Below are 24500 nucleotides of genomic sequence, written 5' to 3' on the forward strand. Positions count from 1 at the left end.
CATCTATAACATTATTCGTATGATCCTTATCAACAACAACAATTCCTATACTCATATTTTTAAGATTTTTTCTCTACTCCTATAGTCTCTTATAAATAAATAATATTTATTTTATTTTTTTATCATAATATTTATCAATTTTAATCTTTTCTCTAAAAGTGTTTCTATATTCTAGGATTAACTACTTTATTCTTATTAGTCTAAAACAATGAGAGAACCCTCACCACCTACTATGCACCACATTCGGGATACTTAGATGGTGAAAGTGCATCGCGTCACTTTTGAGTGACGATCTAGCTCTATATTGAAATCGATGAAGATCTGTATTAATGAGATCTAACATAGTTTTACGTTGATTATCAATGATCTAACATTGACGGTGTTACGCAATGCTATTCTTTTTTTTTCCCTAAGAGAATGAATTTTATGTATGTTAGAATAGAATAGACGATCTTTTAAGGGAATTACGATGGTAAGTAACAAATTGCTCCAAGTGCCTTGGAAGTTCGTACCAGCTTTAGGTACCTTCTAGGTGTCATTCATCACTGTTAGTTCATCTAAAAGCTTCAGCCTGTAGATGAGATGAGTTTATGTTCTCGATACTTAAAGATGAATTAAGTTGTCCTTCATATTCTCACATGATAGTACCTCGTTCAGGACAAATGAAACCTTTGCTCACCGGTAATGACGAGGATTCCTTTTTGTTGGAGCTTCAGAATCTTAGATATATTAAGCAGGACTGGAAGCAATATGTCAGCATTTCGATGACAATATAAAATATATAATTTGATGAGATTAAAAATACACCATAGTCCATAATGATATAAACGAATGACATGTTATATCTAAACAAAGCCAATCCATCATCTTTTCTTACTGGGAATTAAAGATGGCTCCTAAAGTTCTCTTTTCTTACAAGGACACATAGATAGATAGCTTATTTGTTTGGCATACACTCCTAAAGGGTGAACAATACAGTTCCTTAGCCGAGTTATTAGAAGAAGAACAATAATGTATGCATGGCATTACTCCTCGATAACACGAATACAAAAGTATGAGACGACTACAACTATGTAAATTTCACTTAATACACACTGCTAAGCCATGGTTGGTTAGGATGCATTTCGGAATAAAGAAATATTAAAGTGCATTAACATTCCGCCAATCCCTCCCATGTCGATGTCACAAAGAACCGTATAAGAACAATGGCATTTTTCCCAGAAAACCACTAATATGCATAAGACAGGATCAAGACAGCAGCTTCCAACGTATGCGGAGCAGAAGAACATTTATATCACGATGACCACTTAGACAACAATCGAGTCAATTAGACATTCTCATGTTGATTATTATGAACTCCAAAAGACTAAAGTAATGTTTGATTATTATGAACTCCAATGGAGAACCCTCTTTGTACTAAGGTCACCTTACATCTTTGTACAACATGCACTTGAATTTCTCCAACCTAATTTTTGAGACAAATCAAGAAAAAAATGGAAGTACCTTAATGGCATATCAACAAGAAACCCTTGGGAGATGATCTAGCCAGCTTGCTCATCCACCTCACCAACTTTTGGAAGTTAATGCTTCACTTCTAACTTGCATAGTACCCAAGACAATTACCCTCTCTGTCTCTGCTTGTTCTGAAAGAAAAGCATAGATTTGCATAAACATCAGAATCTCAACACTGTGTAAACAAAACACCTACTAATAATAGGTTACAAACGAACCAAGTGAAGAGGGAACATCTAAATTTCTAAGGCTGTGTTTGGTTTCGTGGCTAAGGAGGGTTAAACTAATCATTGAGGTAAACCAGGCAAACGAGTTTAACCGAGATAATCTAGGATAAAAGAACCCACGTAAAATGTGGATTCAAATAACAATCTCTCATTTTCGTTGCTAACCCATATGATCCAATTAGTTAGGTAGCACAGTGCTAAAAAAAGGGTTAAATTTACTTTCCCACATTTGGATAGTTTAGTTATTTTAACCCCAAATTAAATGCAGTTAAGAAAACACATCAACTGTGAGAAGCACCAGGTGCCAATAGATGAAGATTACCTGAAATGTCCATGTTGCCATGTGTCGCATCACATTTGTCTTCTGGGTTTGGTGTCTGGATTAGAATCAAGACACCCTCTTCCTTGGCTGATGCCACAACTTATTGGCACACGGAGGTTATTGGGTTGGTTGGCATCGCTACCATCTATGAGAGTAGTGTATCACATTTGCCTTGTAAATTGGTGTTGGGCAAAGCATGGGACATTGATGGATGAGGTTTACTGAGAACATTTGTGTTGCTGTTCTCTGTCTGTAATGCATCACTTTTTGATTCGGAGATTTGTGTCCTGAGAAGAGTTGGACTTTGATGAATGAAGGTCACCAGGAATACTTGTGTTGCTACTCTCTGTGAGTGTGGCATCACTTTTGTCTTGGAGATTGGTGTTAGGAGCACTGGATATTGATGAATGTAGATTATCTGGAATGTCCAAGTTGCCACTTTCTACTAGTAATGAGTCCCTTTTGTCTGGTAGCTTGGTCGCTGGAGAAGTATCGGGTGTTGATGGCAAATATCTAAGTCGATAACTAAGAAGTGATGGACCAAAAATGCTATACTTCCCTGCACTACTGAAAGCGATTTCTGCATCAGCACGCCTCTTAAAGACTACTTTCACACGATTGTTCCTTCGTTGAACTTCTGTTGCTGCTTCCTTTAGGGGTCCATAACGACTGAAAACCCTAATCAGATCAGTTTCAGAAGGAAGAGACTTTGATCCACTAAAATTTAAAATCAATGCAGTTGGTGTGCACTCCTCAACTATCTTCTCCTCTATGCTGATTACTGACCTATCTGTTGGTGGAGTTTGCCTCACATTTGGACTTACTGTTCCAACTTGTAGATGTTCTGTACCTTGCAGAATGGAGACCAGTGTAGGAGTAGATGTTTTTCCTGAAGTTCCCCTCCTCTTTCTTTGACTGCGAGTATGAGCTTCTTTACTTCTGGCAGGGCTGTCGTAAGAAACCAAGTCAGACCAATAAGAGTCCTGCATGTGATCGAGTTCTGTCATCTCAGAAAAAGCTGATTGAATGTCGACTTTCCTTTTCCTACACCTTCTTACCCCAGATTTCTCAGGATGTTTCTTTTGACATGCAGAACTAGAAACACAATAGTCCCTGAATTCAGTGAAGAAACTAATTATAGTAGACAAAAAACTGTATCCTTTTATTGGATTTCTTCCAACTATGCGTAACTGTGACAACATTTCATCTGGAGAAGAGTAATCCTCTGAAATGTCTATCCTAAGTTTTGGACTCTGCTTAATATTATGGCTAAAGCCATCAGAAACAAACATATCAAATATATTATCATTCTTGGAGACATTCTTCATGGATGTTTCATTATGACTTTTGAGAATAGGTGAAGACCCAGTCAACTGGCTTGCAACACGACGGATGCATTCTCCAATCTTAAAAGAACTGCTAATAGCTGGCGATGGTTGCTTAATTTCCAGATCTCCTAATGAGTCAAGCCTCTTTTTCTTACCACTCCCCGAATCAGATGAATCAGAATCCGTAACCTTGTGCTTCTTGCTAGAAGAAATTGGAACTGATTCAACATCTCTCATACCAGACTCAATTTTTGCACCATTTGCAAACTGACAATATTCAGCTTTCATCAGCTCAGACAAGCTCTTTTGTTTTTTGCCATCCTCCAATATATACTTTTGATTATTGGAGTAACTCCCTCTTTCTCTTGATTTCCGTTTTCCGTACACTAAATCTGAGAGTGTAGGATTTGATTGTTCAATGGTTACTTCATAAATCCTATCAGATTTAGATTGTGGAATATCGGTGCAGCTCTCAGTTAAATCGTCGTCAAACTGGAAAGAAGAAAGTTTAGGATAGCCCTTAGACCTGTAAAATGCATTCAACTGTGCATTAGCCATCACAAGCTCCAGTTTATTAGTCCTCCCACTGGAAAACTTAGCTAAAGTCTTTACATAACCAAGAAGTCTGCCAGGCTGAAAATAGCTTAAGATAGCAGACCTGTCAAAAGTGTAGCCATTGCTACCCTCACGAATGCCAGAATTCTCAACCTTTTGGTAACTAATGCCGGCATTAGCTGCTTGAGGGAAACAAAAACAAGTCATGCCCAAGCCTATGCGCCTAGAAAGCTCATCTAATGCACCTCGTACAGCACCCACAAACACATCTGAGCTACTCTGCTTTTCCATTTGTGAAAAAAATGTCTCAAAATGCTTTAGCTGAGAGACATCACACCAAGCAAATGTTTTGTCCCCGAAATAGGCCACAAGAAAATTGTCCTTTTTTTGGTATTTTAATGCTAAATCTGATGCATCTGATGCATCACAGATTTGACCAGGCCACCAAGGATGACTCTTGACTTTACCCCAAACCAGATCAGATGTGGAGAAACCATCCTCATCTTTATAAGGCACGTGGTGCAAAGCACGCTGGTCCTTATCCTTGATGGAAATTCCAGGTCTTGCAGCCGCATGTTTAACAGTTTGCTTATCTGTTCCCTTCGAGTTCTCCTGTCCATCAACCACCATCTCCTGGTCATCATTTGCATCTACATCAGGACTAGCATTCACTGAACTCTCCCGGGGCACAAGAGGAAACTCCAAGACAGACGAGCTGCCTTGATCATTATCCAGCATCGACAACTCACCCACCACAGTTTTCCCATCCAACTCCTGTGACTCCTTGTCCTGATTGACCTCCCAAGTAAGGACATCCACCCTTTCACTAGTTATAACAGAAGACTTGAGAATCATTGCTTCATTCTGATCAGTGGTTCCAGGTCCAAGAACACCTTCCGTTGCATGAAGATGACTATCAGCTACAGTATGGTTCACCACCTCATTCGGAAAACTTTTATTCTGCTTCGCAATAGATAGACTATGCCCAGGGAGATTGATTCCACTGCTCATCTCTATGACATCAACCTGGGCTCTTCCCCCATCAGGTGTTCCCTCCAAGCTTTCAGTGTCCACCTTGACAAAAGCAACTGGTGGATCAGCTTCAGCAGCCATCATTGCACATCCTGCATCCAATGCATCAGATTCCAGGTCAATCTCTGTAGCATCAATATGTCCATCAACAAAATCATGCTTGGTCACATGACTCACATTCTCCGGACATGATACACCACATCTAGTAGGTTCACTTTTGTCACTGATCTCCACAGCCCCACCTTTTACATTCCCCTGATCTGCCACATGCTCCAAATTATCAGCTTCCACCCCTGTTTGATTCATGGAAGATTTGCTCCCTGATAGACATCCTACATTTACAAAAACGGCTTCCGACTTCTCATCATCGCAAGATCTCTTTTGTCTTTCACCGCTTACATAATCCACAGTACCCTTTTCAGGCTGTAGCCATCCAACCGTGATAAACTTCTTATCTGTACAAGATGAATGTCCTTTTCTGGCCGCAGTTTGGTTGCTGCTCTCTGAAACTTCGACCTGAATAGCTCCTGGATCTGATGCATCCACCAATCTTTTGACTTTATCCACATCAAAATCAGCAGATGCTAATGTTGCTAGATTTTCTTCAGCACATTCTGCATGCTTTGCACCAACTGAAAGGTCATGAGAACAACGTGAGTCATCTTCACTCAAAATATGTCCGCCCACTGAGTCACAGCAGATTGCAGCATTTGATGTAGTCTGTTCCTTCTCTTCGTGAGATATAACTTCCCCCACAAGCACAACGCCATTTTCATTCTTTAATCCATTATCCTTTTCTCCATCAACATTTGCATTGATGTCAATGAAAAGATCTTTGACGCCTTCAACCTCGTTGAGATCAAGGGCATCCATTGTTTTTGCAGACTCAATAACAATTTGTGTCTCCATAACTTCTGATCGTTTCCTGACGTGACCTCCAGATTCATCTTCGGCTACCAAACGACTTTCGTCTGCTTCATCTTCAGTAGCAGGAATCACGCTCTTAACCAAATTTCGAGTCATCAGATCATTCTCTGAGTTTGGTTTCTCCACGAAAGAAGACTCAAATTTTTTGGTAGATTCAACTTCATTGCTGGTGTTTACAGACTCCGCCGGCCCAAACTTGTCTGGCACGGTCTCAACCTCTGCAGTTGAGTTCCCTGTCTCTTCTACCACATTGCTTTCAGGATTCCGATCACCTTTGAATCCGTGACCCAGGCAACTGTTACTCCCCTCATCTTTTGCATCGTTTTGCATCTCTTCCCCAACTTCGGCAGCACCACCACACCCCATGATCTGTAACCCAGCTTCATTCGCTCCACGAGGAATCTCAAGCCCCCGGCCACCGGTGTCCGCAACACTTGTGTCCTCCGCGGCATTCATCATCGCATCTTGATCACCAGATGGAGCATTTCCCGCCTCCCGTGGAATCGAATCCCCGTCGCCTGTACCAGCCAAACAACCTCCATCACCATCTTCCCCGGCATCTCCAGCCACGTTCAGGTCAAGGCCTCCGATGTCCTCCATCGCCGAGTTGGAGGTCATCGGATAAGAGAATCCTTGGAAGATCCTTCCCTCTGCCGTTTCACAAGTCACCTAACCGATTGATATCGAAACGGAAATCCCAACAACTTCTTGAACACATCGCGAAACCCTAGAATTACATACGGAAAACGAAGAGACGAAGATCAAGGAGGATCTCTGGGGAGAATTACCTGCATTTGGTGGCGTCGACGTGCAACAGATCGATCTTTGGAGAGATTAGGAGAGGAGGAGGGGGGGTGGAGAGGGAGGTCGAGTCGAAGAGAGAGGAGGAAACGTTTCCAGGTGTCGAATGCTCGTCCCTATCGGACCAGCTGCACCAAATCGAGGGTTGCGATCCTAGTACCGCCGGTGCCCTTACCTTTGCCGCGGGAGGAGGCACTGTAACCGCTCTACCAAGGAGACACGTACGCTGGCGGTGATCGTAAATAGGTTACAATTGAGCCGCCACGGAATATAGCGCCCGTTATTTATCCTTTGTAACGCTTTGTGGGTGCACGTTGTTTATATCGCACGTTATAAATTTGCGACATATAAATTTATGTTCGAACGACTTGGGCCCACACAAGCATCATCACCTCAGCGACTTGGGCCCACCGACAGACATTCTATCAGATCTCGTGCACGAACCTCGGCGCGCTCGAGATCCAGGAATGTCGTATTAACTGTGCCGCAGGGGCCCACTAAACGAATGTGATAATCGGATATCCTGCACGAATCTCAGAGCCATACAGATTCGATAGCACCGGCGGATGTCCGCGATCCTTTCTTACCCGTATCGCTCGCGACACCCATAAGTGTCGGATCGAGTGCGCGAATCTTAAGGCTCTGGAGATTGAACGATGAGTTCTCAACCCCGCGATTGCTGGGGAATGCGGCTATCAGATACGGTGCACGAATCTTAGGGACCGCAACCTCCGTATGCTTCCCGGTTGTGTTTCTGTTCCGACGCATTTGCCGTTTCTGCAACGATGATGTCAACGACGCCTTGCGCCCTCCGAGCGGTTTCCTTCGCTCTCCTTTCTTTCCGATCCACGTTTGGTCCTCAGAGCGCTTCAACTGCGTCCTCACACCATCCCGCCGCTTCCGGAGGAGCCACCGGTCGCCGTTGCCCCCAAAAAAGACGGCCCCGTTTCCTCCTCCCTTGGCATTTATCCCCCAAAAAGATCTCCTTCTTGACCCGACTCGCTGCCGTTGCCGGGACGTGTTTCCAGTCTTTCGGGGAGGGGGGGCGTCTCGGATCAAACTTCCACCTTCCGCGCTTTCTGCCCTCAAATCACGGCAGTGGTTTTCGTGTCCCTTAATTCCATCCAACTCGGCGCTGCTGCAAGTTGGGATCTTTTCGGGCCTTCTTGTTCCTCTTCGGTGAATTGAATGTATTCGGAATGCCAATTTGAGCCAAGTTGTGTTCTAAGAAGAAATGAGCTGCTTCCCTTGTTTCTCCAAGAAAAATATCCCAAAGGAGGACCTACTACCTCCGGCTTCGGGCGTGGTAAAGGAGCATGAGCCAAATGGAAAGCCTGGTGAGCTCCTGTTGCTTCAAACATTCCTTTCCTCGTTAGAACTCGTGCTTGTGTTTGTTTACAAGCAAGCATACGAATTCCGATGAATGAGAGAACTAATCGACATAGAAATATGATCGTGAACTCATCACCGTGCAGAGTCTCATCCCACACAGAAAACCTCTGATGAAGCAACCCAAAAGGATGCTGGAACTGCAAATATTGCAGCGCAGACATTCACATTCCGTGAGCTTGCTTCGGCTACCAAGAACTTTCGGCCTGAGTTCCTTTTGGGCGAAGGAGGGTTCGGTCGGGTGTACAAGGGTTGCTTTGAGAAGAGTGGGCAGGTAAAAACGGAAGAAGCCTTTGGCACTCTGTCGCTTCCTTTGATTGATGGATTACATGCGGCATGATTGATTGCTCATGAGTTTCTTGTTGTGGGTTAGATCGTAGCCATCAAACAGCTCGACAGGAATGGCTTCCAAGGCAACAAAGAATTTATAGCTGAAGTATCGATGCTCAGTCTGCTTCAACATGAAAATATAGTCACGCTTGTAGGATACTGTGCTGATGGTGATCAAAGGCTTCTGGTCTATGAATACATGCCCATGGGTTGCTTGGAAGGCCATTTGCTTGGTACTGTCCTCGAGAGTCTCTGTGTTCATACTTTCTTGCCACCCATGAATGCACGCATTTGCATACAAATTACTTTTTCCCTTGCTTTCCCTGTTGGATCAGGTATCCCAGCTGATCAGAAACCTTTAAGCTGGTATACGAGGATGAGAATAGCTTATGGTGCCGCTCAAGGTCTGGAGTACTTGCATGAGAAGGCCAACCCGCCTGTGATCTACCGAGATCTGAAATCATCCAATATCCTGCTCGATGAAGAGTTCAATGCAAAGCTCTCCGATTCAGGGTTTGCGAGGGTCGGCCCCATGGGGGACAAAGGCCATGTTTCTGCGATGGTGATGGGCACGGATGGATACTGTGCACCAGAATGTGCGAGGACGGATCAGCTCACTATGAAGTCGGATGTGTACAGTTTCGGGGTCGTCGTGCTCGAGTTAATCACCGGGAGGAGAGTCATCGATGCATCGAAGCCAACCAATGAACAGAACCTCGTCGCCTGGGTATGGAATGGAATGGAATGGAATGGACTCTCATCGTTTATCCTTTGAACGAACAATTCTAGTCGATGCTTGCTCTCTCTCTCTCTCTCATGCTTGTTTCTGGTTTGAGCAGGCATTGCCCATGTTCAGAGACCAGAAGAGGTACCCGGAGCTGGTTGATCCGCTGCTGCAAGGGGACTATCCAGCTAAAGGATTGAGCCAAGCAGTCGCCGTCGCCGCAATGTGTCTCCAAGAAGAGGCTTCGGTTCGCCCGTTAATGGCTGATGTCGTCAAGGCGCTGAGCTTTCTTACGACGGCAGCGGACTCATTACCGGAAGATAGTGTGTTAGAAGATGAATATGAGCAGAGTGATGAAAGTAGCGACTGATGGTTCTTCCGACTCGGGACATTCACAACTACTCGAGGCTTGTTGCTTCTCTGTTTCTGTAGCTCTGTCACTCTTAGGAGTCAAAGAGTAGCAGCAGCATGTGGAGTGAGAATTCAGGGCACCATTGATTGGGATTCAGGTCCTCCTTCTTGCTCCTGCATTACCCATATAACTTGTATGTTCTCTGGATCTATATAAATCCATTAAAGCATTTCCATTTGTCTTTTCATGTGATCGGCCATGAGAAGAATGTTGTGATAGGGTTCTCGATACAGTCTCATATATTTCAAACTGATGCATATATATATGAATTTTGAGAAAGCGATATAAGCTTGTAATCATGATAAATAACATTGGATGTTCTGTTCTTCCAGCTGACAGTTTTCCCTAGTTATCATGTCCATTTCCTTCAAAAGATAAATCTCTCTTGCAGCACTAGATGAACTAATCCCCCTAATCCTAAAACCCATTCTGGTACATTATGTAACAGCAAATACAACATGTTGTATGAGACAGTGGCACGGCAACCATGCAACATTGATCGCCTATCGTGATGGTCGAAATCCGAGGGTCGACCTGGAGCCGATCCTAAATCATCAGGATTGTTTGGATAAGCATTAACTCTGGCAATTAGTTCAATTTTTACTCGAGTTTAAGGACCCATCCTTCATTAGTCGGACACTCAGACTATTGAATCTTCCTCTCGAGTAGTGCCGTGAAGCCTTCCTCCAATCTGTCCCAGTCTTCATCATTGCCACAAATTCGTCATAGCTGATTCGCCCATCCTACAATCACACAAAAGCCCACCCTAGCTTGTTGGTGATGGAGATGATAAAGACATGACATTCCCGAGTTGGAACGGACGGCTTACCTTGTCGCTGTCAACTTCTTTTAAGATATCATCTGCCACATCCGTGCTATCAGGAGCTCCATCTTCGGCTAAGGCCTCACGAAGCTCCTCGGGTTCAATGAAGCCATTCCCATCTTTGTCAAAATAGGAGAAGGCCCTTCTGAGATGCTCGTCGTTCGCCATTCTTTGTAAATGAAGAGATACAGCTACGAATTCTCCATAATCCAGGGTACCTTTCCCATTGGTGTCAACCTATTTGGCAAGTTGAAATGATTAGGTTCTGTCGTATTTTTTCTCTCTCAAGCAAGAAGATTATCAGATGAAACAAAATCAATCAATCTACTTGGTGCATAGTATACACAAACCCCTATGACATCATTTCCTTGTAAAGATCCATGATTCTGCTGAAGATTCTTCAATTTTTTGAACAATTACAAATGTCTCAGCAACTCCTGGAATCCAACTCATTCTCTTTGATCCTAAGTACTGACTTTGCTTTTGGAAAAATCCAATGCTGCTCATCACCAAGAACTTTGTCGTGATAAGCCAGCCCTGATGTTTACGGAAAACACTAAAAAAGATTCATGCATCTTAAAGAATTACATGAGAGCCACTTCCACCAATATCAATTTCCAGACCATGTAAGGCTGAATTTAGACCTAAATAACCTTGAACATAAGTGTATACTCAATCTACCACTGACACAAAAAAAGTCACCCAAAAATCTCTCAAGAAATTTGAAGAGATTACAAAAAATTACTATATTCCCATTTGCCTTCCTCACTGAACCTTTTGCTGATCTTTGAAGTTAATATGAAGCAAGATGCATAAGATGTTTGGTAATTGACTTTCCAAGGAACCTTTCTTAAAATGGTAAGAGTGATGCGACACACTTTGTACAGGAACTAAGCATCAATTGGATGAAAGCAATTTACTAATATTGAAGCTCCTGTCACCCTAACTAAGCAAAATTAGCAACGAAATTTGAAAACTTAACTAACTTATAAATTATTCCTCCATACGGTACAACTCTTCAGTCCTGAGGTTGAGCCCAGGCCACTTACAGGCTAGTCCCTACTTACGAGGCCGAGCCCAGCTCAGGTTGTTCAAAAATATCTTCTTCAGGGAATCCCAAGAACTACAGGATCCAGGCCAAGTTAGACAAATCAGTTGAGCCAGTCCACTTACAGACTAGTCCCTATTTATGAGGTTGAGTGCAGCTCAAGTTGTTCAAAAATATATCCTTCAGGGAATCCCAAGAACTACAGGATCCACAGGATTTTTGAAGTTTACTCTTTAAGCTAATAAGATTGGTTAGATCACAATTACTATAAAAATGTTCAAACTAAAGGTTCTGCCACTAGGTTTAAGCTTCCATATGGCAATTAGTTAGCACATAAACAGTTCGGTCAAGACCTTCCAAAATTAAAATTCCAAGCATAGGAATAGAGAAAAAGGGGACAAGCTCTCATCAAAACTAATAAGGTTTCAAACAGGTGTTTCTTATATAAGTGAATTTAAAATATATGGAGCATAGGAATTCATGTATATATATGTGGACAATTCACTTACAGCTTCAATTAGCATCTGCACTTCAGACTCCACAAGGTGTGAACCAAACTTAGCAAGCCCAGCTTTAAGTTCATCGTGAGAAACAATGCCATCATTATCGGTGTCCATCATCCTGAACATCTCTTTAATATCTTCAACTTCTTCAGTAGACAAGTGATCAGCAATAACCTAATTGATAGTTGATCAAAATAAACATATACTCAAAATGTCAAAAATATTTAAAATAGTTAACTAGAGAACATTTTGCAACGAACCCTCAAAGCTCTCCTTTTGAATCTATTCATCCTTGAAAACTGTTTGAGTCTTGACTTGACAACATCACCAAGGGGTACATTTGGAGCTTTCTTTGCATTCTGAAGCCAAGGATGCTCTACAAGAAAAATCAACTATATAAGCACCGGTTCAACATCATATTCTGGACAAAAAGGAAAATGAGGGACTTAAAATTAAGAATATTCAAACTAAGCATCAAGTTACAAAAATGATAGACAAAGCATTCCAGCTAATGCATATTATCTCAAAGTCTCAGCAGACGATTACGCCAGACATTCTTTTGTGGTCACATAACAAAAGTATAGTGTTAGCACAATCATAATCACTAATATTTTTACTAAACAACAGTTGCATATGACCATAATTTCATACTATAACTACTAAATATGCAAATGCAATAGCATTTATGAACAGACATTAGCATGGCTTGTCGTATAGAAACTTAAAATCCACAAGAAAAGTTCAGAGAGATAACTGTTCAGAGATATTATCTTTGACAAAAGAAGACGAATGCAGTAATGTAAGGACAATAGAAAAGGATCACACCAAAGTAAACAAAAGCTAATCCTTTGCAAAATTAATAAATCTTCAGCAGCATAACATACCTATAAAGTTCATTTGTTATTTATTCTACATGAGCTTCAACTTTGAAATCCAGTGAAAAGAGGGAATGTCATTATGCTTCAAGTTTTAAAACCACTACCAGCTGGATATGATGATACGAGACAGGCTGGCATCATAATTATTTAAAATATTATCCTACTGTGCCATGCAATGACCAGTATGAGACTGGCTAGCAATAGTCAAATCTTGGATTTTTTTGTGTCGAGTCCCATTTTCACAGTTTTGACAAATAGCAAGAATTGCACCTGAACTTGGTCTGTTACATATATGATTAATGAAGTTTGTCCAACAAGTCGTAGAAACTTGAAACATGCCACTTAAAAGACTAAACATAAGTCTGTAGCTTGTGTAATTACCCTTAACCTTCTAAGTTATTGGTAATAATCAGGATATTTATACAGCTCAATTTACCATCGTTTGTAGACCCTAGCTTCTCAATTTAGATTATTCGATGAAGAATCTAAAAGCCAAAAATATTCAGTTGTAATAAGATGAATCAACTGACAATGAACTGATGAATTATCTTGCAAATTGGAATTAAAATTTAACAAGCTCTTCTAGCAAATGGAAAATGGCTTCACTAGTGAATGAGAAAGGAAGACACTGTATTATACCAAGAACTTGCTTTGCAGTTAAACGAAGCTTGGGGTCAGGTTCCAACATCTGCCGGACCAATTTCTTAGCACCTTCTGAGATGCAAGGCCATGGTTCGCGTTTGAAATCTATAATCCCCCGAAGAATGGCTTGTGCAACTCCCTGTTCGGTTTCTGCAATTTAGACACAGTGTATTCCTTTTTATACAGAAAATCTATCTGCAGAACTAACAAGAGCTAACAAAATTTACTTAACAAAGGCCAGAAGATTATAATAGCTGAAGAAAGTGGCAGAATGAAGTCTTAATAATATTTTAATGACACAATGCAGATCAACTAATTTGAAGTTTACCAGCCCAAAATGGGGGAACCCCGCACAGTAGGATGTAGAGAATAACTCCAGCACTCCAAATATCAATTTCTGGGCCATAATTACGTTTTAGTACTTCAGGAGCCATGTAATATGGGCTTCCAACAATCTCAGAAAACCTTTCCCCTAGAATGGGAAAAATACAAACTAATTATCACATGAAAGAAGTTAACAAATGAAAAGGAAGCATGTAAATATTTGTTTCATTTTTTTATGCCCACTTATAAAAGAAAAGTTCATACTTATATCAACCAAAAAACTTCTCAGCTCAAACAGAGCATCATGTGGTAAAAGGTTCAAATTCTTAACTAGTATTGCTAGCAATCATCAGGGTCAATGGTTTAGATTCTAAGGATACACCTACCTTACAACCAAGGATAATTGGTTGGGTGCAACCAAGAAGGATACACTCTTCAGCATCAAAGTTTCTTATAAAAGAAAAGGAATAGCCAGAATGTTATGGAAATGTGCAATAAGCAGCTCATTCAACCCTGACTCCACGGAATGAACATAAAAAAGAAAGATGCGAATCAACTGAAATGGTTATCACGAAAGTTTCAATAGGTTTCTTTTATTGTTACTATTATTATAAATTGTAGATCCTGCATTTGCAGAGCCTCATGCATCAAACAGCCCTTTTCTATTGTGCTATGGACAATTTTCTTGGTGTCATCCCATTAGGCATCCTACATATAGGAAATCCTGGCAAATTTAAAATTCTAGAAATCAACATCACTGCATACGTTTCTTCTGTAGCAGCATGTGAGACCAGAATTTTGAAGCAATTTAGCTCTGATACGGAAATGATTTAGTTTTCTGCAAGGTATAAGCAATTTATGCAACAAATGCAAGTCAAGAAGTAGGTTTTGACTATGAGATCGTCATCTTACATTAAGCACACGGATCCACCAAAGAAATGGACTCACCAGGCTTGAAGAATATCGACAACCCGAAGTCAATCGCCTTCAACGGCGAGTTCTCCTTCTTGTTTGCGAACAAAAAGTTCTCTGGCTTGAGGTCACGGTGGATTACCCCATGCCGATGACACTGCTGCACAACCTCGACGATGGTCCTCACGACGACGGCCGCCGCACGCTCCGAGTAGTGACCCCTGGCCACAATGCGGTCGAAAAGCTCCCCGCCCTCGCACAGCTCCATCACCAAATGCACCGCGCCGTCGTCCTCGCGCGCCTCCCTCAGGCTCACGATGCTAGGGCTCTTCGGCAGGTGCCGCATTATCGCCACCTCGCGTCGCACATCCTCCACGTCCACCGCCGTCCGCAGCTTCCGCTTCGAGATCGACTTGCACGCGAAGAGCTCGTTGGTGTCGCGGTCCATGCAGAGGTAGGTGACGCCGAACTCCCCACGGCCGAGCTCCCGGTCGAGCACGTACTTCTCCTCGATCCCGCCCACCGACCTGGCGTCGCTGCTCAGCACCATCATCCGCTTGGAGTGGCCGCCCCCCCCGTTGTGGTGGTGGTGGTTCTTGCCGGTGGAGCCGCCGTGGTCGTGGTGAGCTACGGGGAAGTGGGTATTGACATCCTCCCGGGCCACGGCCTCCGGCGACAGGCAGCAGTTGCCCATCCCGACCTCCGATCCGATCTCTTTCCTCCCAGAAAGCGATCGAACACCGCCAAGACCGCTAGGGTTTCACATCAACAATTCGAGATAAGAGTCCTTTGGGCTATTCCTTTTCTGTTGGGAAAAGCGAGGGAGGAATGGGAATGGGTGAAGCTGAGACCTCCGTCGGGAAACGTGAAGAGAGCGAGCCTCGCAGTGGGGCGTTTCCCCAATGCGTGTGTGCCGAGAGGAGTTGCGTGGATTCGCCTCGGAGCGCCAGAGGAAGGCGAGGAGGATAAGAAGAGGGAAGGAAAGGGGTGAGCAGCTCGTCGCTGCGGGATCAGCTACTCCGCTGGGGATAGGCATAACGCTTGCAAGTGGGGACCACGTGTCTTCTGGCGTGTCCGGCGCGGGACCCACCACGTACCGCGTCGTCCCATTGGCTATCGAAGTGAGGCCCACGACACAGAAACCACACTGCATTGTCAATCCTGTTTTGTGTGAAGATAAATATGTAACTTTGATGCCAGCATTCACCGTACAGAAGACTCGAAACATAAGAGAGAGAGGAGAGGGGGGGGGGGATGGGAAGGCAGACATCCATCACTTGCGTAAAGCATCTAAAAGACGAACAATTCTGGCATCTAGTAATCCTATAAATGACACGGGAGACTTCACTTGGATTTGTGCTGCCAATCGCCATACAACTGAGGGTCGGACTGGTAGTAGACGACATCTCCGTCGTCGCTCACGAAGTGATCGACTCTGAGGCTTCTGAGTAGAATGCCGAAGAGGTGGAGCGGAAGAGGCCCAGATTTCTCCGGTTCTCGGTAATACTTCCCGAGCACAGGTTTAGCTGCCTGCGTCTGAAACGAATGGTCACAGGTAAGAGGAAATCGAAGAATGACGACAGATCCAGTGGTGAAATGCGAACTTACCGCCTCTACCAAATTGTAGTGTGGTATTTGAGGAAAGAGATGGTGAACGACGTGAGTTCCGATGTCGTGGTGGATGCTGTTTATCCACCCATAGTCCCTGTCGAGGGTGGTCAGTCCTCCCCGCAGATAGCTCCATTCCTACAAAGACACACAAGATGAGTGCAAGTTGCAGCAGTGAGGTCAGGACTTAGCAAAAGCTTTCAGTTTGATTCCTAACTCTGTCAGGTTCATCTCCCCCAATATTATATGGTTCTGTAATCAAACTCTAACATTCTGCATATTAGGCTATGGAGGAACAGTAGTACAATGTGGTTCGGTGGTGGTAGTTCCTGCTACAGAGGAACTGTACAATGTTCATGCTAAGCTACAGAGGAACTGTACAATCTAATTATGAGGTGGTTTTGGATCTATCAAACTTTTCCATCTGTGCATATCGTAACCCTGTCACTGTCCTATCAACTAAGAGGATGCCCTGTCCCCATCCTATCCACCATGAAATGGACGGAACCCGAGTTTGAATCCTTCCTCGGTTGCATTAAAAGATCTATGGTCAAGTGTTCTTAAAGCATCCATATGAGTAGGTAGTAAATGATTTCACAAGTCCGCATGCACTTGGCTCAATTTTATAGAGAAACAAACACATTTAATTTCTATTGGGAAATTGCTAGAATCACTGAATGAAAACTTTGAAGGCATATATGGGAAGCATTTCTAAACTGAACAGTACTGAGAGCCTCACTTTTCATCAAGGTTTTCGGAATGGTTTTGTTGTTCTTGATCGACAAGGAGATTGGTGTGTGCCATTATGGCCATACAAAATGGAAGATGGATGCCAAAATTCCGAAATATTAACAGGGAGAAGCATGTGAATGGAGAAGCAACACACCAAAACATGACCAGTCCTGTTCTTGACAACCTATAAGTGAACAAGTTTGAAACAGATGGCATGGTCTCCTATCAAAGATTCAAAGAGTTTTCCATTCCAATGATAGAAATTTTATAGTTATGGGATTACACTGGCCGAGTCTTTTCCAAGGCAATTGTGAGCAATTGCTTTAATGAATGTTGTTACTTCAGTAGAGGATTCCACTTAGAAACTTAATTTGCTACTTGTCGACTGCCCCATCACAATTATTATTGTATCTTGAATTCATAGATTGATATACATGTATACAGAATCTTGTTATAAGATGAGGAAATATTTTCTTACCTTTCCGCGGTACCAGGGGAGCTTTTCGCTGTGACCATGGTGATGCAAGTACGTGACCAAATCTAGCCACATTATGAAAATCTGATGCAAGGAATTGAAGGTATATCAGATGATAATGCAATCAGTAATTTTTACAAGTTACGGTTGATTTCTTTGTGAACATACTCACCGCGTAGGGTACACCGTAGAGTTTGAGCACTGGAACAGGACCATACACCCAGGATAGACAAAGAAGCAAGGCCATCATGGATGACCAGCACACGGTTGATACGATAACATCGTGTTCTTCATTTGGATGAAACAAGCTGCTGCTCGGGAGGAAGTGGGAACCTTCTTTTCCAGGACTTCTCCACAACTTTTGGATTATGGCAGACAAGAAATTAAATTAGAATTTGCTAAATTCAATTAAAGGAGCTTTGTTCTTGGTGAATGCACAAACTCACCAGATAGACAGGGAATGCAAACAAGTGATAAGGTAATGTAAACCTCATCTTTCGGCCGGTTGGATTCATTTGCTTGTACGTCTTCTCAGTTAGCTGCAAGAAAGAAAGAGTTATTGTTGTTCTTGCAAACAAATGAAATAAGCAATTGGACATGGAATTTCACCAACTATTTATTCGAATTAGTGTTCATTGAAAGAAACTAAAGGTTGTTCGTCTACAGACGGTGAGAAGGACATTCTCAAAATAGAAAAAACATTATTGAAATTTCCAGCATGTTTCATGATGCCCACTAAGCGACAAGTCTGGTTTTCTGTCCTTCAAACATGAATCTTAAGTTAGATTCCATTGTTCACAAATCAAGATGTCTTGAGAGATAGCTAGTCTTCTGTATTAATAATTAGGATGGTGGAAGCAGAACACTCTTGACCAGCTCCCAAACCATGCAGCTTCTGTAGGGGAATTGGGTTCATTGCCTCTTAAAGCACATATCATGAACTCCTTTCAGACAAATCAAATATTATAGCCATATTTGTCTCAATGAAATCAAAAGTATGGTTGAACAATCATGTTAAGTAGCATTACAAGGAACAACTGCTTAATCCCTTTCCTGCCACAGTGTTAAATAGCTTCATGAGAAACAAAATTTTCAATAGATTAAAACAGAAAGTCTGAGTGTAGTTAAATTGAAAACCAAGAACGGAAATCTGTTTCGGAGGAATAAATTGAGCCAGTTTGAATCAAACAATTAGATTCAAGTTTATTCTCTAAAATGAGCCAGCAATCACTTGTTTACAGTGTCTATCCATTTGAACACATTGAAATATCATGTCGAGCCGACAAATTACAAGTTAGCCAAATAATGTTGATGAGTTCTTCTCCAATCACCAGGAACTCGAACAAACTCTTTACCAAAGCATCCAACTAAAATAATGCTTATATTAGAAATGAAAGTATAATGTTCAAGTCTAGTTCTCATAAGCTGAATTGGACAACCCATGGCTTAGTGCCAATCATGGAGCTTGAGAACCAAGCCAAGGTGAAGACCACCCAGCTCCTACACAAACTAGAAAGGATTGTGAGCACGCAATTTTACAGCCAAAATACTCCCAACCAGTACAACAAAAGCAGAAGCTGGATTTATCTGAGACTATGAATGATCAAAGACCATCCAACTGGTACAAGAACTAGAAAGAACAAACAAGGCAAGAAACTACTCACCGGGAGCCAAGATTCATCCTTTTCCACATTCCCATGGTTCTGGTGATGAGTCCTATGGCTAATCCTCCTGCTCCCGGCACCAACAAACAAGGAAAAGGCAAGAAATTATGATATCTGCAAACATTCACCTTCTCCATTGATCCAACTCGAAGAATCGCAGACTAAATCGAATCGAAAACTTACCATCCATGGTATGGCACCAGAATGCTGGAGTGAAGCAAGTGACCCACCGCATTGTTCAGCCACACATTGTCGGAGAAGCTCCCATGGCCACTGTCAGTAGAAGCCATCGTTAGTTCCTCCATTCCGAACTCTATCTAGTGTTGCTCACCTTGCAGCGACCAAATGTGGATCGATACCAGTCATGTCCGAGAACGAAGACGGCCCAGAACATGGTGCCCTGGGCCAGCCAATAGATGAGCCAGACGATCCAACTGTCGAGATAGCCGGCCGCGACGGCGAGCGCGGCGATGACGACGACGTCGCAAAGGACGTAGCTCATGGACCGCCAGGGGTCCTTTACCCAGCAATGGCTGGGTATGGCCGCACGGACATCGCCGATCCTGAACGGCGGCGGCCTCCCGAGGTCGGACTTATCCTCCTCGCTTTTCGCGGTAACCTCTTCTTCCCTTCTCGTGATGGCCACCATCTTCTTGGGCGCGGGCGCGGCGGCGGCTGTCCAAGACCAAGGCCAAATGCAGAGGGGGGATATCCCAGAGAAGGGGGAGGAGGAGTATAAGAGCCTCATGGCTGGGTCGTTCTTGGTCAGGGGCGCGGGAGTGACTCGGGCGGTGCATTTTTGGGCGGCTCGCCACCACTCATCGTCTCTTCCGATCCGAAGCGTGCGCGCTCTGACGCGATGCGGGCCTCAGACTGGGTCGACCCGAGTCACGTGGCTGCCGCGGACCAATCACGTGTGGGGGGTTCCCTCGCCCCGCCGAGAAACCATATATATATATATATATATATATATATATATATATATATATATATATATATATATATATATAGTTAGTTAGTTAGGATTTCCATTTTCGATTTTAAATTTCAATATTTAATTATTAAGGGTTTGACCAAGTTGGTTTTGATTTTGACTATTTAATTTGATTTAGCGATGAGCATTTATATTTGATAAGAGAGATCGCTATATAGATAATCTAACGATACGTCACACGTTCCATTTTAGGCACTTATAATAGATTCCAACACATCAATCACATCTTATATCGAGTCCTCTTCTCCTCCTCTCGAAAATGAGCTCCCCGATCCGCCGCCTCCGGAGTCCTCCGCCAATCCGCAGCCTTCGGCAGGCGCTGTTGTCGATAAAAAGCAGCGGCTTTTCGACCTGATGGGCGGCGCCCTCGCAGAGCGCTTCGTCATGGGAGGGTCGCCGGTGGTCCAAGCCCTCGAGGCCAAGATGGGCGCCCCCCGGACGCAGCCCAACCCTAGGGTCTGCATCTCTTCTGCCTCCTCCCGCATCGACGGCTACCGTGCCCCCTCCGGCGACCTCGCCGCCCTCCAGCGCAGACAACAGCGTGGCGGATGCCACCAAGAGCCGGAGGAAGCTGCGGAGTTCTTGGATTCGTCGGCGTGTTCAAGGACCGATGTGACCCGGGCTGGAAATCAGAGAAGCTCATCCTTAGAAAGGGAGCTACGTGGAAAGTCCGGGACAAAAAGGTGAGGACTTTGAGCAGGAAGAAGACGAAACTGGGTCTTGTGGCAAAATTGGTGAACGAGAAAGAGAAGGAACAGCCTCTCGCTGATCCAAAAGACCTCGCAGAGGACGAGCTTTTAGCATCGCTTGTTGAAGTAAGAATATCCCAAAACTGGTTTTATTCCTTATACAAGCTTGGTGAAAGATATTAGGCTAAATTGTTTGATGATATGGTTAATTAACGCCGCATTAGTAGTGATATGGCAAACTCATTTCATCGTTTTAAGTGCTTTTATCTCTGGTGGCATGAATTAGATTCACATATACCGAAATCGAGGTTTTCTATGAATGTACTACTAAAGACTAATTAGAATTCCAGGTTGTGTCGAGTCGATGTAGGCCTTAATCAAGACATAAGGTTGTGTCCTAAGACAGAAGAATGTCATAAGGTTGTGGCACAAAACAATGATGCATAATGAAAATGGTGCTGATGGCTTGGTTTGGTTGCTAAGAAATATGAGTAAAAATGAAATCATAGGTGTATAAACAAAATTATGGGAAATCGAGTTAATTATTTGCCACAAAGGATTTCCTGTTCAGATGGTAATTAAATGATATTGGATTCTCCTAATTTTGTTGTTTGAGACAGATTTCTTGCTTATAACACACTGTTATAAGACTATTATTGTGTTGGGCTTTTTTATCTTTTTCTTTCGATGAGTATGTATGACTACGATTATCAAACAAATAGTTAAATGGACATTCTAACATCCTAATTTGGGAATTCTTTATCAAACTACGGGTATCAGATCATTTTGCTTTTGACACGATATATCTTTCCGCTTCTTGTACATGATGCACAAGTTGCGTTTAGTGGTGTCCACGATGGGAAATGTTCATGTCGATGACCCTAAATATGCTTCATAGGAGGGATCAACGATATCCGCTTGCATAGTTTGGAAAAATATAAATTGTTCACTACTGTTGGCACTCAACATCATAACATTTCCGTTCATATCTCTAAACTATTTAATATGTAGAAGACGTAGAACAAAAAGATCTAATGTACTATTGTGGCTTCAAACACTTTGCTGTTACTTCATGTGGATTACTAGCCATCTACTCTTACTCTTTTGCAGTTGTGCTTTCAATTCTCTCGGTGAGTTTAGGCTGTTGACGAGAGGGATGCTTCTGAAAAGAAAGGTGATCGGTTTCCAATCTCCATGAGAAGGCAAGTCTGCTTGGGTCTGTCCAACTTGTGTAAGCATTAACTAAGATCTTTCTGATCTCCGATATACTAGGATGCAATGTCACATTGGGAGGATAATATTTCTGGAGCTCCTAAACTTTCCTTTCTTGCATGCTTAAATTATTGTCCGATGTTCAAACTTGCAGGCATAAACTTTCGAGATCACCACACTCACAAACATCTAGAGACTCTGCTTTCCATCTAAGTGTAGCCGAAAAAATGGTGTATCCTGCCCTAAAGTTTCAACAAAAGGAAGATGAGACTACAAAAAATCGGAAGCAGTTTGCGATCATTCAATCAGGAAAAGGTGCCTTCTCCAAATGTTTGTTACTGAGATGCTGACTGCTCTTTGCAGGACACGGATAACCTCCTCCGGTTGGCTCTTATTTTTCGGTCGCGATTGTGGTCTAGGACAAGGATATCTGCTTATTTTCTGGTCGCGATCTAGGACAAGGATATCCGCTCCTAGATGCTTGCAAATGAATCAAGAATGGTCTCATTTTTCGGTCGCGATTGTGGTAATCTTTTACGATTTCCTTGTCACAAAAGTCGACAAAATCTTGAAAGCTAAGATGATTTATGCTCGTTTCAGGAAAATTTGCCTAAATAAACCCATATTCAGTGTCGGAAATACTAGGTTTGATCGTCTCCTTTTGCTGCAGTCCATGCTGTTCCACATCTTACATTGCTTCTTTTCCAGATGGTTGCGGCTTCCAACCTCATTGGACCAGCATCTTTTCTCAGCACTGGTCTACGATTGCAGGAGGACCCCATGGATCCATCGCTTGCCGGTGTTACTTTCTACATTATTATTCTTCCTTTGTCTACACTTTTGAGATGTTACTTTCTACATTATTATTCTTCCTTTGTTTACGCTTTTGAGACTTAAACATAGCTTCGGAAAAGAAACCGGTGGAAAGCATATGAGATGTTGATCGTCACAGCTTGGCAGAGACCAAGGCGACTCCAATGCCAATGGTGGATAGAGCATTAGGAAAAGAGATATTACTCGAGAGAGTATCTTTAAAGTAGTGATTCTCCAGCTTTCTTTGTTGAGGATTGTTCTCCACCACACAGCATGTTTGTGTGTGGGGTGAAGCGGAGGAAAAAGCTTTGTCGTGACAATCTGTTCTCTCTGTCAGGTTTCTTCTGATGACAATACAGTTCGAATGCTCTGCTAATTCTTCTCTTTATCTCGTCTTAGGTAAAACATATCTTATAGCAGTGAAGACAGGATTCGAATTCCAAATCTTACCATAAGCTATGTTACAGATGTTCAAGAAAAGATCTCTCTCTCTCTCTCTCTCTCTCTCTCTCTCTCAGGGCATGGCCTCCGGCTCCTTAGCCACCGATGACCGGACGAGCGAAGCCCTGCAGAGCGGGCAGTTCGCCTGCGCCCGTAACCATTCATCAACGCACTCCGGATGGAAGCCGTGGGCGCAACCCGGCAACACCTTGATCTTATCCCCTTCCATGAAGCAACTGAGGCATATGGAGCACTGCGACGCCTCGTCGCCGGTCCCTGGCGCTCGGTGTAGGTGCACCGGGAAGCTGCCGATGGTGTCTGGGTCCAGACCGGCCTTACAAGGCGACATCGCGGCAGAAGGCAGGCTCGCTGAGCCCGTTTCAGCCGCCCACCGGCGGTAGCGACATGCCCACCAAAGGTACAAGCAGAGGAGGGCCAAGGATAGGAGAGCGGAGAAGGAGAGGAGGAGGAGACCGCGGCCGCGGACGTGGAAGTTGTTGTCGTCGAGCATGTCGTAGTGCCAGCGAAAGGGCTGAGCATTCTGGGCTTCCATGCAAGCAGACGGCGAGGCTATACGAGGGCAGGGGGAGTGGTCCGGGAGGAGAAGCGGTGAGAGCTGCGAACAAAGAGACTTCAGCTCAGACTCTCTCTCTCTCTCTCTCTCCACATCACGCCCTTTTTCAACACCCTCCTGAAAGCTTATCTCATCGAAACGTCACAAGGCAGAACGAAAAGCTCATCAATGCGCTGTTGCTGCTACTGCTGCCATTGTGGTTGGGGTATGGTTCCTTTCAGGTGTTGCTGCACACAGAAATAAGAGAGATGCCGCCTGCGATGTGCGGAGGATGGTAAAGTGGATGGTTTTGAAGGAGTTGATGGTTTCGGAATTGGTTCGAACTCTCGGTGTCTTGTGGATTTGTGGTTAATTAGAGATTGATGGATTCGTGTAATCGGAGGGATCTCTGTCGAATATACCGCAAATATAGTTTTATGGAACATCGAAAAATCAAGAATATAAATCGATAGATTGTATCTCAAGCCCCTGAGTGATCAAACCAAAGCTAAAACCGTCTTATTCACCACCATGTCAAGTGCGCAGATGCAGGAGAGGAGGAGGAGGCAGATCCATGGCTGGATGGTGACTCCTCGGGGGAGCTGGACGACGCCACCCCCCGGTAGGCGG

At 43.4% G+C, this 24500-nt stretch overlaps 5 protein-coding genes and 1 pseudogene across 8 annotated transcripts; 2 read left to right on the forward strand and 4 right to left on the reverse strand.

Moving 5' to 3' along the window:
* Positions 1-1271: 1271 nt before the first annotated feature.
* LOC103994003 (PWWP domain-containing protein 1) lies at positions 1272-6820 on the reverse strand. Of its 4 annotated transcripts, none has more exons than XM_065119625.1 (3): positions 6692-6820; positions 2062-6607; positions 1272-1643 (listed from the first exon to the last, which is right to left on the reverse strand). In XM_065119625.1, exon 2 carries the CDS (start codon positions 6519-6521, stop codon positions 2322-2324), a length of 4200 nt encoding a protein of 1399 aa, XP_064975697.1. In that variant the 5' UTR covers positions 6522-6607; positions 6692-6820; the 3' UTR covers positions 1272-1643; positions 2062-2321. The 4 variants fall into 4 exon arrangements, with proteins under 4 accessions (XP_064975697.1, XP_064975698.1, XP_064975699.1 ...); XM_065119626.1 differs by having other exon boundaries at positions 2062-6610; positions 6692-6819; XM_065119627.1 differs by having other exon boundaries at positions 2062-6553; positions 6692-6818.
* Positions 6821-7419: 599 nt separating this feature from the next.
* LOC135618608 (probable serine/threonine-protein kinase PBL26) lies at positions 7420-9728 on the forward strand. The gene is made up of 5 exons (XM_065119632.1): positions 7420-8041; positions 8180-8367; positions 8467-8656; positions 8759-9150; positions 9263-9728. The coding sequence occupies exons 1-5, from the start codon at positions 7939-7941 to the stop codon at positions 9515-9517; spliced, it is 1128 nt and encodes a 375-aa protein (XP_064975704.1). The 5' UTR covers positions 7420-7938; the 3' UTR covers positions 9518-9728.
* Positions 9729-9824: 96 nt separating this feature from the next.
* On the reverse strand, positions 9825-15736 carry LOC135618606 (calcium-dependent protein kinase 3-like). The gene is made up of 7 exons (XM_065119629.1): positions 14726-15736; positions 13782-13925; positions 13451-13603; positions 12194-12309; positions 11940-12107; positions 10389-10619; positions 9825-10302 (listed from the first exon to the last, which is right to left on the reverse strand). The coding sequence occupies exons 1-7, from the start codon at positions 15381-15383 to the stop codon at positions 10153-10155; spliced, it is 1620 nt and encodes a 539-aa protein (XP_064975701.1). The 5' UTR covers positions 15384-15736; the 3' UTR covers positions 9825-10152.
* A 124-nt stretch (positions 15737-15860) lies between these two features.
* On the reverse strand, positions 15861-19958 carry LOC135618607 (fatty acid desaturase DES3-like). Its single transcript, XM_065119630.1, has 8 exons — positions 19528-19958; positions 19352-19441; positions 19169-19235; positions 17951-18043; positions 17677-17862; positions 17508-17588; positions 16298-16435; positions 15861-16225 (listed from the first exon to the last, which is right to left on the reverse strand). Exons 1-8 carry the CDS (start codon positions 19914-19916, stop codon positions 16034-16036), a joined length of 1236 nt encoding a protein of 411 aa, XP_064975702.1. The 5' UTR covers positions 19917-19958; the 3' UTR covers positions 15861-16033.
* LOC103994376 (uncharacterized) lies at positions 19915-23262 on the forward strand (annotated as a pseudogene).
* A 128-nt stretch (positions 23263-23390) lies between these two features.
* LOC135619397 (RING-H2 finger protein ATL66-like) lies at positions 23391-23870 on the reverse strand. The gene has a single exon (XM_065121372.1). The coding sequence runs from the start codon at positions 23868-23870 to the stop codon at positions 23391-23393; it is 480 nt and encodes a 159-aa protein (XP_064977444.1).
* Between the last annotated feature and the right edge of the window lie 630 nt (positions 23871-24500).

The sequence above is a fragment of the Musa acuminata genome, chromosome BXJ2-8, assembly GCF_036884655.1.
Source record: "Musa acuminata AAA Group cultivar baxijiao chromosome BXJ2-8, Cavendish_Baxijiao_AAA, whole genome shotgun sequence".
In the NCBI taxonomy this organism is placed as follows: Eukaryota; Viridiplantae; Streptophyta; class Magnoliopsida; order Zingiberales; family Musaceae; genus Musa; species Musa acuminata.

Excerpts from the sequence above, each read along its gene's own strand:
- LOC135618608 (XM_065119632.1), top strand. The coding sequence starts at position 7,939 with ATGAGCTGCTTCCCTTGTTTCTCCAAGAAAAATATCCCAAAGGAGGAC. Across the intron at positions 8,368-8,466 it reads GCTTTGAGAAGAGTGGGCAG|ATCGTAGCCATCAAACAGCT; the intron begins GTAAAAACGGAA and ends GTTGTGGGTTAG. Across the intron at positions 9,151-9,262 it reads AACAGAACCTCGTCGCCTGG|GCATTGCCCATGTTCAGAGA; the intron begins GTATGGAATGGA and ends TGGTTTGAGCAG.
- LOC135619397 (XM_065121372.1), bottom strand. The coding sequence starts at position 23,870 with ATGGAAGCCCAGAATGCTCAGCCCTTTCGCTGGCACTACGACATGCTC.
- LOC135618607 (XM_065119630.1), bottom strand. The coding sequence starts at position 19,916 with ATGAGGCTCTTATACTCCTCCTCCCCCTTCTCTGGGATATCCCCCCTC. Across the intron at positions 19,442-19,527 it reads TTCGTTCTCGGACATGACTG|TGGCCATGGGAGCTTCTCCG; the intron begins GTATCGATCCAC and ends TTCTACTGACAG. Across the intron at positions 18,044-19,168 it reads AGGATGAATCTTGGCTCCCG|CTAACTGAGAAGACGTACAA; the intron begins GTGAGTAGTTTC and ends TCTTTCTTGCAG.
- LOC135618606 (XM_065119629.1), bottom strand. The coding sequence starts at position 15,383 with ATGGGCAACTGCTGCCTGTCGCCGGAGGCCGTGGCCCGGGAGGATGTC. Across the intron at positions 13,604-13,781 it reads GGTTCCCCCATTTTGGGCTG|AAACCGAACAGGGAGTTGCA; the intron begins GTAAACTTCAAA and ends TCTAAATTGCAG. Across the intron at positions 12,108-12,193 it reads TCAAAAGGAGAGCTTTGAGG|GTTATTGCTGATCACTTGTC; the intron begins GTTCGTTGCAAA and ends ACTATCAATTAG.